The 18,884-nt window shown below is 33.6% G+C and overlaps 1 protein-coding gene across 1 annotated transcript; it reads right to left on the bottom strand.

Annotated features, from left to right (window-relative positions):
- Positions 1–27: 27 nt before the first annotated feature.
- Positions 28–13,201, bottom strand: LOC149488596 (trypsin-1-like). Its single transcript, XM_089695176.1, has 6 exons — positions 13,014–13,201; positions 9,236–9,395; positions 5,124–5,314; positions 4,734–4,828; positions 2,331–2,493; positions 28–771 (listed from the first exon to the last, which is right to left on the bottom strand). Exons 1-6 carry the CDS (start codon positions 13,072–13,074, stop codon positions 638–640), a joined length of 804 nt encoding a protein of 267 aa, XP_089551302.1. The 5' UTR covers positions 13,075–13,201; the 3' UTR covers positions 28–637.
- Positions 13,202–18,884: the final 5,683 nt, after the last annotated feature.

Raw genomic sequence — 18,884 nt, 5'->3', positions numbered from 1 at the left:
TCAATACATTATATTATTTAAGTACAACTTTATTTTAATGTAAATTTTTCTACAGGTATTGTATTGTATAATAATAAAGCTATAATAATAGCTATTAAATTAGATATTTTTATCGATAAACGCCAAAAATAAATTAAATTAACCTTAACATTTTCTACAACTAAGTCACAGCCGTTTATTATAAAACTACCAGTGCATAAAACAGACATAACTATTTAATTTTCATCGATTCTAAAATAGTAAATAATAATAACATAAACTAGGTCAAATAAATAATGAAAATGAATAAATGTGTTAAACTATTTAAATTAAATTATGTCTGTTTAAATGCATGCATACAGATATAACAATAACATTATAATTATTCTTAATACTGATGTAACCCTACAACTAAGTATATTAGAATATAATTCACACGTCTTAAACCACTTGTTTTATAGCATCCATTGCAATATTACTTTGGTCTACATGGCAATATTACGTCGGTTAAAGGTACACTTTGAAAAGGTCACATACATTTTAGAAATAACGCCTCTTATGATAGGTTTAAAGCTCTCTCAGGCTTGTTTTAGCCTCATATTCATTTGTAATGTTTTTATTTTAATAATTATTTTGTATGTTTGTTATAATTATTTTGTTATTGGAAGGAAGGTGGTTGGCAGAGACACGCGTGTCGTAGGGCAATCTTCAGCCACGGCATAAAGCGGTCTACCCGCGCGTAAACGCCAGGATAGCCTTGTCTTGCACATCCACGACCCCAGGAAACTATACCTGTAAAAAACACAATTAATAAATTATGAAATTACGCATAAGAGTGTTAAAAGTTGTTTTTTTCAGTAATTTTCCATATATGAAAAATAATGTGGGTTTCGTGAAGTATGTCTTTAGCACAAGTTAACAAGAAACTAGTTTCAATTCCATCAATGTCAATTAAAATTATCTTTAGGAGAGAGTTGTAGATAGCCCTTCACTTTCCATTCAACTATCTTCCTATTAATTTCTCAATCCGATTTATTAATGTTCACACAATTGTTATTATGTAAGGCGCGGGACATATACAAGCGGCGCGGCGCGCATCGGGCGCACCGCGGGCGCGCCTGCCGGCGCGCCTCGGGCGCGCTGCCGGCGCGCCTCGGGCGCGCTGCCGGCGCGCCTGCCGGCGCGCATTGGGCGCGCTGTTGGCGTCCGAAAATGATATTTATATAGAGTGGTTAAATGCATTTTCTTCATGCATAATTTAGTAAAATTATGTTTTTTGTGCTAAAAGAGTTTAACATTAATTTGAAAGTAACGATTTTGTTTTGATAATTCCTTGTAAGTAAATAGCGAGGATAACCCCACGATTGCAAATATATCTTTGTTGGAAATGTTGGAATTTACTTGGAAAATTTTATAGTACTTTTAAAGTAATTTTAAAGTAGTACTGGTGTAATGATGGAAGAAAAGAAGGTTAAAATAACACAAAATTTATATTGTACTAGCGGTCCGCCCCGGCTTCGCCCGTGGTACATATTTCGCAATAAAAGGTAGCCTATGTTCTTTCTCAGGGTCTAAAGATTATCTGTGCCAAATGTCATCAAAATCGGTCCAGTAGTTTATGCGTGAAAACCATACATACATACAAACCTTTCCTCTTTATAATATTAGTATAGATAAAATATGGTTTTCAAACACAGGTTTACATTTAAACCATATAAATCTTATCATTAAAATCTCAGTTCAAAAGTATTTACAGTACTGATCATTCCACAATATTATTACAATTACAAATAAATAAAAAACACAATCAAAATCAGGATTATCTTTATTTCTGACATTGTAAATACATGGGAACTTTCATTATGCTCTTCTTCATTTTCACTTTCCCTACTGCCATCACCTGTGTAAATCATTTCATCGATTAATTCAATTCACCTTTAAAAATAAAACGAAGAAGGGTATGTAATAGCAGCTCTATATAATTCCACACAGAGAGAACACATTTTTGACTGACAGGCTACCGTCTCCTACCACCCGATTTGTTTTTGATTGTGTATGACCGTGAATTGACCTCTATTTGGATGCGATGGGGGAAGCGCGCCTGCGGTACGCCTGCGGTACGCCCGCGGCGCGCCGCCTCGTCGCCTTTCCAAAATTCTTTCATACAAAATGTATAAGAAGGACGTGGTGCAAAACAGATTCAAGAGGTGCGCTTATGGCACGCCCGCGCCCGCGCCGCTTGTGTTTGACCCGCGCCTAACAAATCGTTGGATGGCATTTGCCCTTTACAGACACTTGCATAAAAAGAAAGGGCTTATAAATGTGAAAGTAGATAAGCTGTTTAAACTAACCGACAAGTGTGAAATGTGGTTGAGCCATGATCAGCGGTCCGCCGGAGTCTCCGCTGCAAGAGTCACGTTCCGGTGCGTTAGCGCAGATCATACGTGGTGTAACCTTCCGGCGACCGTAACCAGCATTTGTACATTCCTCCTGTGACCATATTTGTACTTCAGCCTGAAAAACAATTAGTCCGTTATCATATGAAAGTTAAAAAAAAAGCGTGCAGTATTTTAGAATGAATGGGATTGCGACACAATGGCAAGCGCGGATCCAGGGGGGGGGTCACGGGGTCATGACCCCCCCCTGGGCTAGGTCCACGACCTAAGTGGACCACTAATTTAATATTAACTTTTTTAAATTAACAAATTAATACTGTTCAACATGATGTTTTTATTGAATTTTGAGACATAAAAGTAATATAGAACAATGAAATCAATTACAAACGGTAACGGAAGAGAATATAACAAAAATTATAGAAAAAGTTTATTAGGGTCGACCTGTGGTCGTAATTTAAGGACAAAAACAGGTTTTTCGATTTTTGAAAAAATCTATAACTGCGGAATAAAGTGTAATGGTAAAGTTGTACGTAATTTTTTTTTTTCTACAACTTTTGCTGTTACACTTTTCACACAAAACCTCAAATATCGAAATATCCCAGTTCGTGGATAAGACATAAAATAGCAAAATTTTTTTTAAATGAACAATAGAAAATACAGTCAAATTACAACTAAAAATCGGCCAAATGCGCGTCGGACTCGCGCACCGAGGACTCCGAGCAAACATATTTTTTCATTATGTTGTATCTTACAATTTTGTTTAAAGGATTTTTTTCTTTATCTGTGCTTGTAAGTGCTTAAGTCGTTGCTTTTAACCAAATTTCAAGACTGTGTTCACGGGAAGTACCTTGTAGGTTTTGATTGATGATTCCCTTGCAAGTATAGTTGCGAATTACAGAATATGCGGATCTAATTGCTTTTTCTTCAGATTGCGTTGAGATAGAATTTGAATTAAATAACAGATTTAAGTTATTATAGACCTGAGTTCTGATGTGAACATCAATTAAATACATGTATATTTTTATTTAATTTAATTAAATAATTAGGGTTTTCGCAGTTATTACTACATCTGTGCTATAACACGATACTTTTTACTCAATTTCAAGACTGTGTTTACGGGACAGGGTGACTAGGGTGCTATTTTTCGCAAAATTCGACACTCCCTAAGAAATCAAAACCTACAGGGTAGTTCCCGAGTACACAGAGTCATGAAATTTAGTACAATCAAACGTCTTATAACGCAGAATAGCTTACCACCCACGGCTTCGCCCGCTTTTTCTAAATCCTTATAAATTATATACTATTCCCCTTGAATCACTCTATCTTTAAAAAAACTGCATCGAAATTCGTTGCGTAGTTTTAAAGATTTAATCATACATAGGGACATAGGCACAGAGACAACGACTTTGTTTACTAATTGTGAAAAGCATGAATTTTTCCTTAGAACTCAAAACCTACAGGGTACTTTCCGTAAACTCAGAATCTTGAAATTCGGTACAAAGCAACATCTTATAGTACAGATACAGGAATAATTGCAAAAAATATATATTTTTCAAGTTTGTCTGTCTGCCTGTCCTGTCAAGACAGAGATGAAATTCATACCGAATACTCAAATCTACGGTTCCTTAAATCTGTGAAAAAATCAAACTTATAAGCCAACGCAATCAAAAGATACAGACGTTTATGCTGTAAATTATCGCAAATTTCGACATTATCGCTAGGGAATCAAAATCTATAGGTATTGTACTACTTCCCGTGAACACAGAGTTCTGAAATTTGGTTAAAAGCAATGTCAGCACAGATGGAGGAAAAAATTTCCAAAACATACATTTCATGCTTATCAACATTCGCAAGTGTTGCCAGGAATCAAAACCTACAGGGTACTTCCCGTGAACACAGAATCTTGATATTTAATCTTTATTTAATAGAAACTTACGTCTTATAGCACAGATAAAGGAAAAAATGAAAAAGCATAAATTTAATATTAAAACATATAAAAATGTTTGAACGGAACTCTTAGATCGCGAATCCGACGCGCACTTGACCAATTTTTTTTAAATCTAAGTATCAATTAAATTACCAAAATATAGCTTTTGAAAATTGCCCACGTCTATGTGACCCCCCCCTGGCACTGAGGCTGGATCCGCCCTTGCACAATGGGCTTTATAAATATTTCTTTAGATTTCACTTTTGGCATTATTATAATATAAAAATGGAATTATTTAAATTCGTCGATATCATAAAAAATCGATTATCTTTTTTATTTGTTAACAGTTATGTAAGCTTGACCTTACATCGTGTATAAATATAGTAGATAATGTGAACAGATTTATTTATAAAGTGAAAGTTTTTGCTTACTTTCATGGGAATGTTGGAAGGCGGTCCTTTTTCAATGGTACTGCCCCAACCGGAAACTATTGCATCTCCTCCGTCTAGATAGTCATCATCCTCATCTAGAACAAAAAATAGTTTCTATTATCATGTAGAAATATTAAATTTGAAGTTTTCATTTCATTAAAATTCTTACATTACCTATACTTACCTATACTATTATGTTGGCAGTTTTCTAAAATTATTATTCGTTGTTATTACCCCTTAATTACAATTTACTTTTTATACCTATATTTTACCCGCACAAAATTTTAAGCAATTATTCCTACATTAATATTTAATTTTTCAAAGTCAAAATTCTCTTATTGAAATAAATACCTATACATATCACGTAGGTCATAGATACGTCAAACTCACCAGGCAAACACGCGGGCCGATAAAGGCTATCAGGCAGCGGCTCAGCTAGACGAAGGACGGCAATGTCATTGTCATACGTGTATCTGTTGAAGTCAGGGTGCTGCAACACCTGGGACACCGGAAATCCGTCCGATCTCGAGTTGTTCACATCGTATTCACCAACCAGCACGGAAAGGCGAGATGCTTCGACTCTGCAATAGAAAAACAGCGTTTAGAAATGTATGATTGTAGGTATGTAGTTAACATTGATGAAATTATTTGGTCATCGATTGATATTTTGATATCTATTATAATAGGCAAGACTTTTAAACAAATTATTACTAAATATTTACATAAAATTTTGTATTAATAGCTGAAAATTTCAAGGCAAACTCGAGAAGACCGTTTCTTAACATCCAATTATATATTCAGGACACGTTGCAACAGAACGAGACAATTGATTGCGGCATGACGAAACGAAGAAAGGTGTGTGGTGCGAGCGCATCCAATGTTGACCTAGACCCGATTTGCAACAAATGACCTTGAATTTATATTGAAATGTGTAATTTTTAAGTAAACAATTATGGTTATGACTTATGAATAAAACGTAGTAAATGTCTTTTTTTTACCGTGTAAATGACGAGAATACGGAAGTTCCTAATCTTCAATTATTACTTCATATTCAGCACAAAGTGTATACCTAACACACTTCAAATTTTCCTCTGAGTAAATTTTCCACGAAAGACCAGATATGCAATCAACGAAACGAACAGTTAAGATTGCGTAAAAGTAATTAAGCCATGCAAATAAAGATGTTGAATGTGCATCATCCTTTAAATTTAACAAGATGACAGACAAGGCCCATACAAATGTGCATGCAAATTGTGCAATTCGCAAGACATGCTAACGAATGGCATTAGCCCTAGAGAGATTATGTTGTTAGTTAAGTGTGTCACCGTCCTTAATTAAATAAAATCGAAATGCACAACCTTTATCCTCCCTAAATAAATTAAGTTCTTACAAGACAATATTTTATTTCTGTAATAACAGTTACAATAATTCATAACTTTTGTTTCAATTGCTTTAAAGTAGAAATTCAATTTGTAATAAAAGTCTTTTTATTGAACGCGTCGTTAAATCGAATTGGCGGGAATGGGGGAAATGTTACGCACACATGATAAATGTGCTGTAAAAATTAAATGATTCGAATTTTGATTGCTATTCATATATATTTTAACCTGGTTTTCAGTAGGACTATAAACGAGAGTAAATTGGATCTCGTAAAAGATAAAATTTTAAAGTCCGTTACAAAGTAATTGCAAGATAAATAACATGTCAAGTGGTTTTATTGTTGTAAAGAAATTCGGACAAAGCGCAACTGCGTTAATCTTGGTTTTATCGCTAAAGGAAGGAGTTTGTTCTGAAATAATATGAATGTTATCTTTATCAATGTAACTTATTCGTGGATCCTGAAGTGTCTGAATACCGCTAAATTTGTGTATGTTTCAATTCCACTGCGTAACTGTATTTTTATTTTAGCATATGTTACGGAAAATGTTATGTAACTAATTACATTGAACATAATAAAATCAATTTTTAATTTCATCAGGGCTAGAAATATTGAGGCGGCGTGAGACGTGTTCCGCTCACGCCGCCCCATGAGGTCAGAGCTGCCGGCTCATAGTTTGTGTTGGCCTGGAGACGGGCAGCTGCTGATGGGGTCACGGACGAATTCTACCTATACCCGTGGCCCCGTCTTTGATGCGGCTTGACGGAATACAGTGGGGTTTTGGTCGGTAGGAATCCGATATAACCCACGGCCCTTTCCCCGGAAGCCGTGGGTATCTATGCAAGATTTCCCCACTTTAAAAAAAGGGCTTGAAATATTGTTGATTGTTAATTCTTAATGGAGTATTGAAAGCTCATTTAAATGAAAAGCTCCTGGGATTAAATTTTTTCTTTGCAGACGTTCCTCATACCCACAGGCCACACTATAACACAATTCCGTTGTCGTAAAATTTTAGAACGAGCAAATAGAGTGACGAAATGGGTTTTTAAATATACCATTTTGCGAGATTACAATATTTAATAATATCAAAAATAAATTAATCTCATTCATATAGCACAGAAGGAAAACGGAAACGTTGTTTATTATCACGAAAAACATACACGCAGGTCCTTATCAACGAGGCTTGCGCGGTGCGCCACTTAATTATCAAATTTAATAAAAAGCTTAACTTTAACGTGTTGTTAGGCGTTAAATTTATATTTTTCATGGCTTACAAAATGTGCCAGTATGTGGGTGCACTGTACACTTCATAAAGAACCTAAAATAATGTTTATATTCTTATCAGTGACCACAGTGGGCTTTAGTAAAAACCAATTAAATAAACCAAATAATTATAGTAAAAATCCCTTGCTAACGGTTTTTGTTGTGGACAGCGTATCTTGATAATGAATTTCTAAATTAACGGGGTGAGAAACAAACGGTTTCTGTTTGAAACATGAATTTTGATTCTGGACAGGAGAGTTATACTCGTAATTCATAAAATAAAATGTATTTTTTAAATTGAATTCACACTGTGATAATTTTAGTTATTTAAAGTCCTCCAAATACTACTTAAATAAGTATGTACCGTTAAAAAAATTACAATATTAACGATCACCATTCACTAAAATAAAAACGAAACGGAATAGTTTTTAACAATTAATATGTTTGTGCCTAAGGTTTGTGCTATTAACAATAGAAATTAAATTCGCATTGTCAATAAAATGAGTAAATATGCACAGTCAGTTTTGTGAAATCAAATTTAATGAATGCCTTACGGCTTGAGTACGTTGACATGTCACAATGTCATGCGTTTCCTATTGGTTTCCTAAATCATTAGCGACTTTCACCAATTTGTGTCTCCCACCCCCACGTGCCATTGTTTGGCAAAGTTTAAGTAGTTTACATTTTGTGAACATTAGTCAGCACTTAGCATCAATAAAAAATAATAAACTGTTATTGGATTTAAAAATAATAAACACAATCAAGTTTCGATTCAGCGATGACTCATATGCTACTTTCGTTCGTAGTCCATCATTACATGAATGATAACTTATTTGATGCCATTCAATCGTTTAACGAAACAAAAATTTTCAAATAAAAATTAGTTATATCTTTTATACGGTACCGGTATCATACATAATCTTAACATAAAAACATAATACTCAAAAAATGTGTGTCAATTCGGTCTAGAGTCATCGCCTACTTTCAGAATATAACAGTATAATTATTGAGCTTAAATATTTAACGTAAATTTTTTTCATTACAAATAACGAACTAGTGAAATTAACAGCCATCAATTCGTCTCCGTTAAAACCGGGTCTTGGCCTAAATAATTTGGAAATTACGATAAATCCAACAAACCTACTTAGAGTCGTTATTATTACAGATTTATATGTGATCGGAGAATAAGCACAAGTTATGTACCGTTTACTTTGATTTAGGGCTTACAGCCTAAGGTTGTACTTTAAATCTTTCAAAAGGTAAACCAGTCACTAGGTCACGAAATAAATGGCTAATAAATGTATCTGAGCCATAACGTTGCACCTCACCGCAAATTTTTATGGCACTATATAAAGTATGTATTTTTATATCATCTCGGATTTCGGTTTTTAACACTGACCTACATTTAGGCAAATGCTATTACATTATCTTAGAATTATTTGATAATAGACGTAGATTCGTCGTAGGAAGTAGAGCGCTGACTAACGTTGCGAATTCAGTTTTGATTTACGATTGATATTTATCAATCAAGTTGAATACAAATTATTATTTTATTAAGATAATATGATAATGTTTAGATAGTTTGTTAATAAATAATTTCAGTTCTTTAATGCGTATACTATGAAATTGTGGAGCAACCATGTGACTCTACCTACATCTTTGTATTTAATTTTTTTAATTTAAAATTATAATCCATTAGTTTTTTTGCATATAGCATGGACTAACATATAGTTATGTTAGTTAAACCCTCACATTCAATACCTACCTAAATCTACATCATTATAGATAGAAAGATATATTTCTTAAAAAGGTCCCCAAATTTAAAGAGAACCATATCGATTTTACATCTTTCTAAACTTACTCGAAAATACAATGTGTAGCGGTGATCAAATGGTCCCTGGCAACAACTGTGGCGCCACAGATCTGCTTGCCATCTCTCATCAGTGCAGCCAGCCATGGAAACTCGCCAGGAGTCACAGCACCTCCGCCCACCACGCGGGCACCTCGACGCACGCCGCAAGCTGCGATTATAAACATTATGAATTAATTAACTATTCATTGAATAGGTACACCAAAATATGAATGAATGAATTCTTTATTGTACACGCTTTAAAAACATGTAACAAAATACAGAATAAACACAAGTTGCATAGAGGCGACAATAAGTTTTATTAAACACTTTTAATGTGTTTATTTATTTAATTTATTTAACAATTTTATGTACCATTACAAATTACAATACATAATATTAAAAGAAATGGAAAACATGCATAGCACATAAGGCAACCTTATCGCTTATCAACGATCTCTTCCAGGCGTGTTTAATTTATATATCTAACAAAACATTAAATTAGCTATTTATGTCTATACTCTATTTTTAAATATATCATGGATTATAGAGCGGAGACTCTATATTTCTATAGTTTATTATTATGGAATAACTGCTTCCTTGCTTCTTTCTTTCGCTTTTGTCTCAAAAAATCGCAGTCTCGTTTGTTATTATGTATTTATACAGTTTATTAAATCACTTTGTTAACTTATTATAAGGAAGTGGCTGAACTAAATTAAAAATAGATACTAAGGTAGGAAGGTACTTACCTTATTTTATTTTTTTAATAAATATTTCATAAGATAAGTATAATTTAATATTGTATTAAGTAATAAATCGTAGTGTATAGAAATCAAATAGTTGAAGGTTTTTATATAGAAACTAGATTTCCGCCCACGGCTTCGCCCGCGTTTTCAAAGGAAAACCCGATAGTTCCCGTTCCCGTGGGATTTCCGGGATAAAACCTATCCTATGTGTTAATCCAAGTTACCCTCCATATGTGTGATAAATTTCATTGTAATCGGTTCAGTAGTTTTTACGTGAAAGAGTAACAAACATCCATACAAACTTTCGCCTTTATAATAGTATTAAGATAAGATTATGCTAGAATTCATAAACCTTAGCAATAACTTGTAATCAACTACAAGATTGTCTGCTCAAAGGGCTATTAATTTAAATGCAAGGGAATATAACCAATAAGGTACCTACTATTAGACATGAAGTTACAACATTAACGATCAATGTAATTGATAATTAAATGTGCATCTAGTGTTGGTTTCTTAATCATAATAAATTTAATGAATTACTTATATGAAAAGGATAATTTGCATGTAATACTACAATTTATGTTAATGTTAGCAGAATGTTATGAGAACCTTATTATCATAGACACTTATACCTAATCAATATTTTTTTTATGTTATAAAAGGTTTTTTTTGTCTTGAATATTTATGGAAATGCAAATTTGAAATAAACAGTATGTAGTGCAAATCCTAAATAGTTTTATAACCACGAAACTAGGTTAACAGTAATTGATAACGGAAATGAAGAGCGTCTTATCAACTGAAATCTACTGAAATATCGCGACGCACGAAACTTGCATAGCGTAACCACACGTAACAATCGTGTATTAATAAAAATAAAAATATTTATTAATAAAAATATTACTTAATAAATAACTATTAAGTTTTATATTCGTAAAAGCTTAAAGTTTCCTAGATATTTTTACCTACATAAGACCTAATAAATAATAATATGACCCATGCAATGGCATGGTTCTCACAGTCCCTAATATTTAGCTTTGCAAAGTGATATATAATTTAATTTTATTTCATTCTTTTTTATTTAATTCTAATTTCTGGCTTAATATCTTGAAAATCTTGGATTCGATTCTAGTAGGATAGTCATATAAAAATTCCGTCTTCCCTATTAGACTGTCATCAAGTCATGTTCATAAAAGTTAAAAAGACGTTAAAAATGCATCCGTCCCAAACACCATACCTACTCAATTATTTTAAAATTTATATTCTTCTATAATTTCTAGGAAAATTATTGTTAAGAAATGTTACCAAGCATTATTTTTAGCTATCTTATGATTGTTTAAAATAAACATTGAATAATTAAAAAAGTTCTGGGATGACCTCTTATTTTTTTTGTACGAGTAAAGTAGTTGATCTAAGAGTTATATTGATCTTAAATATTCGCAAATTATTCAGTGTCATTTTGGTATTATTATGTAACCTACTAAAAGACCAAAGAATTCCCGTTGTTTTGATATATTGCAACACCTTACCGTACTAAATAAATGTTGCTATGTACTTATATAATTTGAAACGACAAAATTGATCCCTAACTCTGGGAGCACAATACTTCGCATTTATTACAGAAACATAATCTTTCCTTACGAGTTACGACTTGCATTATATTATCTGTATTTGGAAATTACAACAATATGTAATTGTTGCTGCAATTAGGTACTTGAAGCTTTCTTTGAAAGCTCTAAATGTATTTTTAATATAAAAATGAATCGCAAAATGTGTTGGTAAGCGCATAACTCGAGAAAGGCTGAACCGATTTCGATAATTCTTTTTTTATTATATTTCTTGAAGTACGAGGATGGTTTTTATGTAGAGAAAACGTAAATATGTACCACGGGCGAAGCCGGGGCGGACCGCTAGTTTTTAATAATTACGAAAAGCTACTATTCATAAAATAAAAATTGCATGTGCAATAAGAGATTGTTTCGCAATGTTGAAAAATAACATTTTTTTGTGTATTAAAATGTGATATGAGATTTTGTTGATGATTCCTCTATACTCTACCTATAGGTATTTACGCACGGATACTTAATTTTAATTATATATCAATTAAACATTATTAAGAAGCTGAATATTTAATTTCCAACAGGAAAGTTAAAATTTTACTAGTTTTTGAATGCGTTATGAGTTTATGAGACACGCTAATTTTCTATTTTTGTAATTAACATTGATAATTTAATTGGACCCATTGTTTTATATAAAAATCAAAATTATAAAATTTGCATGCTGTTTTTTAATGACGGCTAAACATGTTGTGCCTACTATAAATAAAAATGTAACATCTAAAATACCATGTTTAACGTAAATAAAGAATTATGAATTATGAATTATTTTTTGTTATGTAGGTACATACCTACTTTAAATCCATGATATTTAAAATTTCAACAGAAATATGGGCCCATAATGCACTTAGCTCAAGAGCTCTCCAAAGCACTTTACTATTAGCAAATGATGCATGAGCATGACATAACACGAGGAACCGAATGTCTCGATCGAGTGTTGGTAGAAATTAAAATTTAAACCGGCGCGTATACGGTAGCAAGACGGTAGCGCATTCACGTCTCCGCATTTTGGTTAATATATTTATGACGTTTTATACCTAATAGAGTAAAATTTTGCTTGATTCGTTTCATCTGACTATTTAATACTTACTCCATTATTTTTTTTTGTAAATTTCACTTACCATTGTAAAGTTTATGCCCAATTTAATTAAATGGCCGATAATTAATTACCATCATTTAAACTCGAGAGAAAGTTGCGTGAAAGAAACAAGTAACGGTCCGTTTATAATTGTAGGTCGACCCAATTTTTGCCTCCAAAACAATTCGCAACACTGATAAGCACCGATCGCTAGTTCAGCTGCTGACTTACCGGACCCACGGCACAAAAACAAACACAAACAACACATCCCAGTCACACGTATGCTAAACTCATACACTATGACCACTGTACACTCGTACGATTTTTAAATTAGGCAGACAATTGACACTCACTACAGGGCTTGCAGGCGCGGACAGTCGCGAGCACAGCTAGGAGGCACAAGGCGCGAAACATGTCTGCCGAAGTCACAGGCCACTCTGGAGGCAAAGGGAGACGCCGGCCCAGCTATTATAGGCCGCGGGCGGCGCCTCTGATAAGGCCTCGGGGCCAGGGTGATCGGACCAGGCCAAGTTCACGGGTACGCGACGACTGAGCGAGTGACACTGCTGCCGCTGCGTCACCCCACTGCTCTCGCGGGGATTGTGCCATACCGTGCTCCGTGGTAGGACCAGTGGAAGGATTAGACACTGACCTTCATATCTATTCAATGGATGACTTATGCCCCAAATCTATAGGTCATCGTCATTCGAAAGTGTCGCCATTTCGATTGATTGTTTTGTTTTAGGGCACGCCGAGTGATGCGTAATATTTGCAGATTGCGTACAGTTTATTGCAGTGTTAATGCTGTTGTGCTCGGCGACAGATTTATTTGTCTGCACTGTTGTTGCGTATGCTTGTTATAAGTGCAACATTCGTCATAACACCTCTTACTGCATCGCTTTCATAGTGACGTGTTAAGAAATAAAATAAAGAGTGGATTTCATGGACAACTTTTCATGCATAACGGAACCGTAACAGAGTAACCTTACGGCTTACGACAAGTTTGACCCGTCCGGGACTACCGAATCTTTTGGCACAATTATGTAGAGACGCGCCCTTATTCTCAATCGATGTGTCGTAATTGACTTCGAAGAAATATTAACCATCGTAATAATGTTACGGTAACTGCAATATATGCAATTAGGTAGTCTTTACATCGGCAGCCAGGTGCAATGGGCTTCGGAAGCGAGATATAGGTCACGAGTTTTGAAAGTGGACCAAAAGAGTATTATGAATAAATTTGCATTCTTCAAGTACATTATAATATGTAAATATATTTCAAGATTATTTTTTTTTATGAAGACAATAGTGTAATGGAAAAAGTAGAATAACACATTATGCATAATTTGCATTTATACTAGTGGTTTTGATTATGTTATAGCTTTAGGTCCGTGAATCCTTTGCGACTATAAAATTAAATATAGTATTAATATGGCATCATAATTATTCATAATTAAATCCAGGCGAATAAAAATAAAAAAATCCCTAAATTTCTTATCGTATTGTAGTTGTTAACAGTTATCATGTCCACTCACTAAAATATATTGAAATATTCTCGGATACAGGAAAGGAAAGAAATGATATCAAATGTCGACACAGATAATAAACGGTAAAGTATCAGCCAAATTCATGCAAAGTACCTCGGATAAGCTTAAACACACTAATAAAAACAATAGTTTGCGCATTATCAATAAAAGAGAAATGTACTGGTAGTATTCAGTTTCTACATACATATGGAATTTGCAAATTAACAAAAAAAACATTTGGTTCATATTAGTGTTTAACTGACAAATTTAGATTGCAATGTGTTTTTAATACGAAATGCACTTAGCTAATTACGTATTTTAATAGGTGTTTGAGTGGTTGTTCCTTTCGCATCCATTTAAATTTTAATCAGTTCATTCTGTATCAGGAACCTTTTAAGGAGTAATAATACTCGAAGTATTAGCACAGATTACAAAATACATAGTTACTGCGTAGCTGTAGGAACTGTAATGGCGAGAAACCTCTTTTCGATTTGATTGCGCCGTAGTGATAATGCTATATTGATCCAATATTAGGTATTCAAACATCACAAACGACTGATATTTGTGGTCATTGACACATCATTAGTTGACAGAAATTTGTATCAGAGCATCGAAGTGGGTAAGTAGGTAAGTGATGATTGACTGTCAGTCGTCCGTGATAGGATGCCTATAGGTCTGCTGCTCCTCGTGGTGGAAGCTCTTATGCAATATTATCAACGCAGTTTCACCCGATGCCGGATGGACGAAGCGGTACACTTTAATTCTTTTACATTTGGACAATCTTGCTCAACGGTTTACGTAATTCCAGGACTAAAGAGACGTTCAATATTTTGCAATTTTGCGATATTTCGTTACACAGTCTTTTGCGCAGTTGTACATATGACCCACCATAAGAGCTTTATAAACAACCGCTTTCCGAATTGATTCTCATTTCTCAGGTGTCAATCGTCACTCCGATGTACGTTTAACATGGATCAAAGAGAAAGCATTGCTTCAATTAACAAAAATATTTATACTATGATGTACCTATGGGTTAAATGGATTGATATTAAATAATTTCAAATCGATACTCTTACGTTTGAAAATATCGTAAAATATGAGTGAGTATTAAAACGAATGAGATCACACTAATTTTAATTTAATAAGTTACATAGCGGACGGCGCAAGTCGCAACGTATTGGCGCCATCCTACTTTCTCGATATTAGGTACCTTTTGCTATACTTTATTTCCTTGTGCTAATAGCAACTTTATCATTCATGGTAAATATAAGCCTCTTTTCAATGTTAATTATGTTTCATGTGTCTAAGGTCGAACAAAATCTAAAAACAAATAGGAAGCTATGGTAAGGGCAGATAGCGATATTGTTTAAGGTAAAAATGATTGTTATTTGAGGTAAATGAAAATAAACATTATCGACCTTGGCGATTTAGTGGGTGTGTGTGATGGAAAGAGCTGTAGATATGATTCAGTGTAGATTCGAAGTGGGCCAAGGCGACCCGTATGCTGATAACGATGCAACCTCTAGGTGATATGCACCAATATTACGTATGATCGCTTGAAGTTTTCGAGATTGGCCTCCTTTTGCTTTACTTTGATTAAAGTTCATTTTTTATGTACCTAAGAAATTTTGGTTGATATTTAATTAAAGAAAATGTTATTAAGATTACGAATAAGGACACTGGACACCTTTAACATCAGTTTGGAGAATGTTTCGGCAACATTGTAACATACCTACGCAAAATAAAAAAATTGCGCTGTTTTATGCGTTTCAGTTATTGTACAGTCTAGTCAATTATTTTTAAATTGTTTTATTGGAACATTATATTAATTAATGTCATGTGAGATATTGTGTCTTATGTAACGAATGTTACGAAAGATTTTCTTTGAGAGCAAATGAAAGCTTTGCATATATGAGTGCGTATGTACGCGACTGTCACTTTTTTGGAGTCTTGTCGTAAAAAAAGGAATAAATATTGTACGTGTTAAGTTGAAAATTTTGTACGCATTATTTACCAAGGCAATTGAGGAGCGCCATTTACCTCTTTTTTGGAATTTAAAACGTATGACCTCGTGCTCTAAAAGAACCAAACCAACTAAAAATTGTATAAAGTTATAAAAAAAGCGCTATTGATTGTAATAATACCTATAGTTTATATTGGTGTAAAATTGTATGCCCTTAAAAAGAAAGTATCAAGAATATGTGAAAGGACGTTTCATATGTTAGGTAGTTAGGTAGTTATATATAGATTAATTATTAATAATTGTAGGTACGTAACGCACATTCGATTTAATTCGTAATAGAATGCAGTTAGCTGAACCCTGATAAAACGCCTGCATATTTGTTGACCATGGTATTTGTTTTGTTCTACTTTATATACTGAACTATCAAATTTAATGAGGACCTTGTAATAAATTATTGTCTCCACTAGATAATCCAAATAAAAATTATGTAAGTAAGTAGTATGTAATCTGTGTTTTATTTGAAGCTCATAAAATTTGATTTAAATCGCAATCGTGAAAAAGTTTGGTACTTTGATTGCGAGCTTCCGAGAAAGTTACCCAATTTTTAATAAAGAATTTCAAATAGTTACCTACTTACCTAAGTAATAAAGATTTTATGTTTGAGATGTTTGCAGGAAAAGTAGGATGCATTTTCCAAAAAGAAGTATCATACTTTTGACAACCATTGAAAATATATCTTATACTAGCGGTCCGCCCCGGCTTCGCCCCTGGTACATATTTACGTTTTCTCTACATAAAAACCATCCTCGTACTTCAAGGAATATAATAAAAAAAGAATTATCGAAATCGGTTCAGCCGTTCTCGAGTTATGCGCTTACCAACACATTTTGCGATTCATTTTTATATATAAGATATTTTGTATTTTAACTAGATCTAAATTATAGGCCTTCTGGAAAATTAAAGGCAGACGACTCGATAGGAATTTTGCATTGGCAAATAGGAAGAGAAAATGTTAACATTTTCCTTGATCATCAATTTTCATGTTCAGTAGGAAAATTACATACATGCTGTTTATTCAATAGTTTATTTTACTACTAGCTTACCACCTGCGGCTTAGCCCGCGTAGTCAAAGGAAAATCCGCATAGTTCTCGTTCCTGTGAGATTGCCACGTCTCAAATTGTCTTTTTACCAAATTTTATAGGTACATATGTTCAGTGGTAGGTACCTATAGGTGTGAAGAAGAGACAGAAAGACAGAAAAACGGACAGATAGAGTTATTTTTGTATTTAAAATATAATCTATACTACTTAATATTATAAAGCAGAAGAGTTTGTTTGTTTGTTTGAATGCGCTAATCTCAGGAACTACTGGTCAAACTCTTTAGTTTTATAATATTAGTATAGAAAAGGGATAATATTAATAGAAATTACAGCTGAAGTTTTCCATCTGATTCCAATTGTTATTTGCAAATAAGCTACGATAGGTACATACCTACTGACAATGAAATTATGTATGTTTGTGCCTTGTGGCCGTGGTACCAGACCAGCATCTTCAATTGACCATGTACCTATGGTCTAGATTCTGCAACCATGGTCTACATAACCTAGACAAGCGTGGTCTTGGTCTATTTGCTTGTATGACATATTCTGATTTGACCATGGCTGAATTCTTATATCAGCGCTGGTTTTCAGTTAAAACCGTATTGTATAATTTTCCAATGATTACAGTGATAAGGATTTATTTTAATTAATTTTATATGACCTTTATGTTTTCATGGCTGTAGATATGTGACAGCAAAACAGATTTAAAGGGGTTTCATATCATATTTACGCTTGTTTGGTTGTTGTTTAAGTCAATAATACCTAGTCCTAAATAATTATATGAAATTGTTTTATATTTTCTTACGACCGCGATGTACAAAATTGTCTAATCACTAATGAATTTAATTTGTGTTTATTTTATTATACATATTACTAGCGGTCCGCCCCGGCTTCGCCCGTGGTACATATGAAAAATAGATGTTGGCCGATTCTCAGACTTACCCGATATGCACAGAAAATTTCATGAGAATCGGTCCACCCGTTTCGGAGGAGTATGCAGACTAACATTGTGACACGAGAATTTTATATATAAGACTAGCGGTCCGCCCCGTCTTCGCCCGTGGTACATATGAAAAATAGATGTTGGCCGATTCTCAGACTTACCCGATATGCACAGAAAATTTCATGAGAATCGGTCCACCCGTTTCGGAGGAGTATGCAGACTAACATTGTGACACGAGAATTTTATATATATAGAAGATATACTCAGGTAAATAGAGCAAAATTAATGCATCCTTAGTTTAGATATAGGTAATGTAATTACCTACTAATTATCGTTTGTTGATTGTTGTAGGAAATTGAGGTGGCATATCAGCATCTTTTTTATTATTCTCGTATTTCTACCAAATCATCGTAAAGGAAACATAATATAATATGATACTGTTTCAACATAGTTTCAATGTAGAAAAAAAGCAAACGTGTGTCATTTAGTGAAGCATCTTATTTTTCCCGCCAAAATAAAACACCTGCATGGCGCATGCCTAATACTATAATACATACCACTATTTTCAGGTTTTGGTTTTTACATAGAAGGTTATTCATGTCTAGATGTGTTATCAATCATAAGCACATAATTTTTTCTATAAGTAGATATATAAATAATTGAAAAATTTGCATCAGCTGAAGTTTAAAAA

Source organism: Colias philodice, chromosome 5, assembly GCF_061535455.1.
Source record: "Colias philodice isolate Cphi_HAF_F1 chromosome 5, ilColPhil1 Martin Lab GWU primary, whole genome shotgun sequence".
Classification (NCBI taxonomy): domain Eukaryota; kingdom Metazoa; phylum Arthropoda; class Insecta; order Lepidoptera; family Pieridae; genus Colias; species Colias philodice.
Note: the sequence above shows the minus strand (reverse complement) of the source record. Positions and strands in the feature narration are given on the sequence as shown.

Bases quoted from the DNA above. Each gene is read 5' to 3' on its own strand.
- LOC149488596 (XM_089695176.1), bottom strand. From the start codon at position 13,074: ATGTTTCGCGCCTTGTGCCTCCTAGCTGTGCTCGCGACTGTCCGCGCC. The intron at 9,396-13,013 runs GTGAGTGTCAAT...TTATAATCGCAG, and splicing joins CCGCGCCTGCAAGCCCTGTA to CTTGCGGCGTGCGTCGAGGT. The intron at 5,315-9,235 runs GTAAGTTTAGAA...TTTCTATTGCAG, and splicing joins GCTACACATTGTATTTTCGA to AGTCGAAGCATCTCGCCTTT.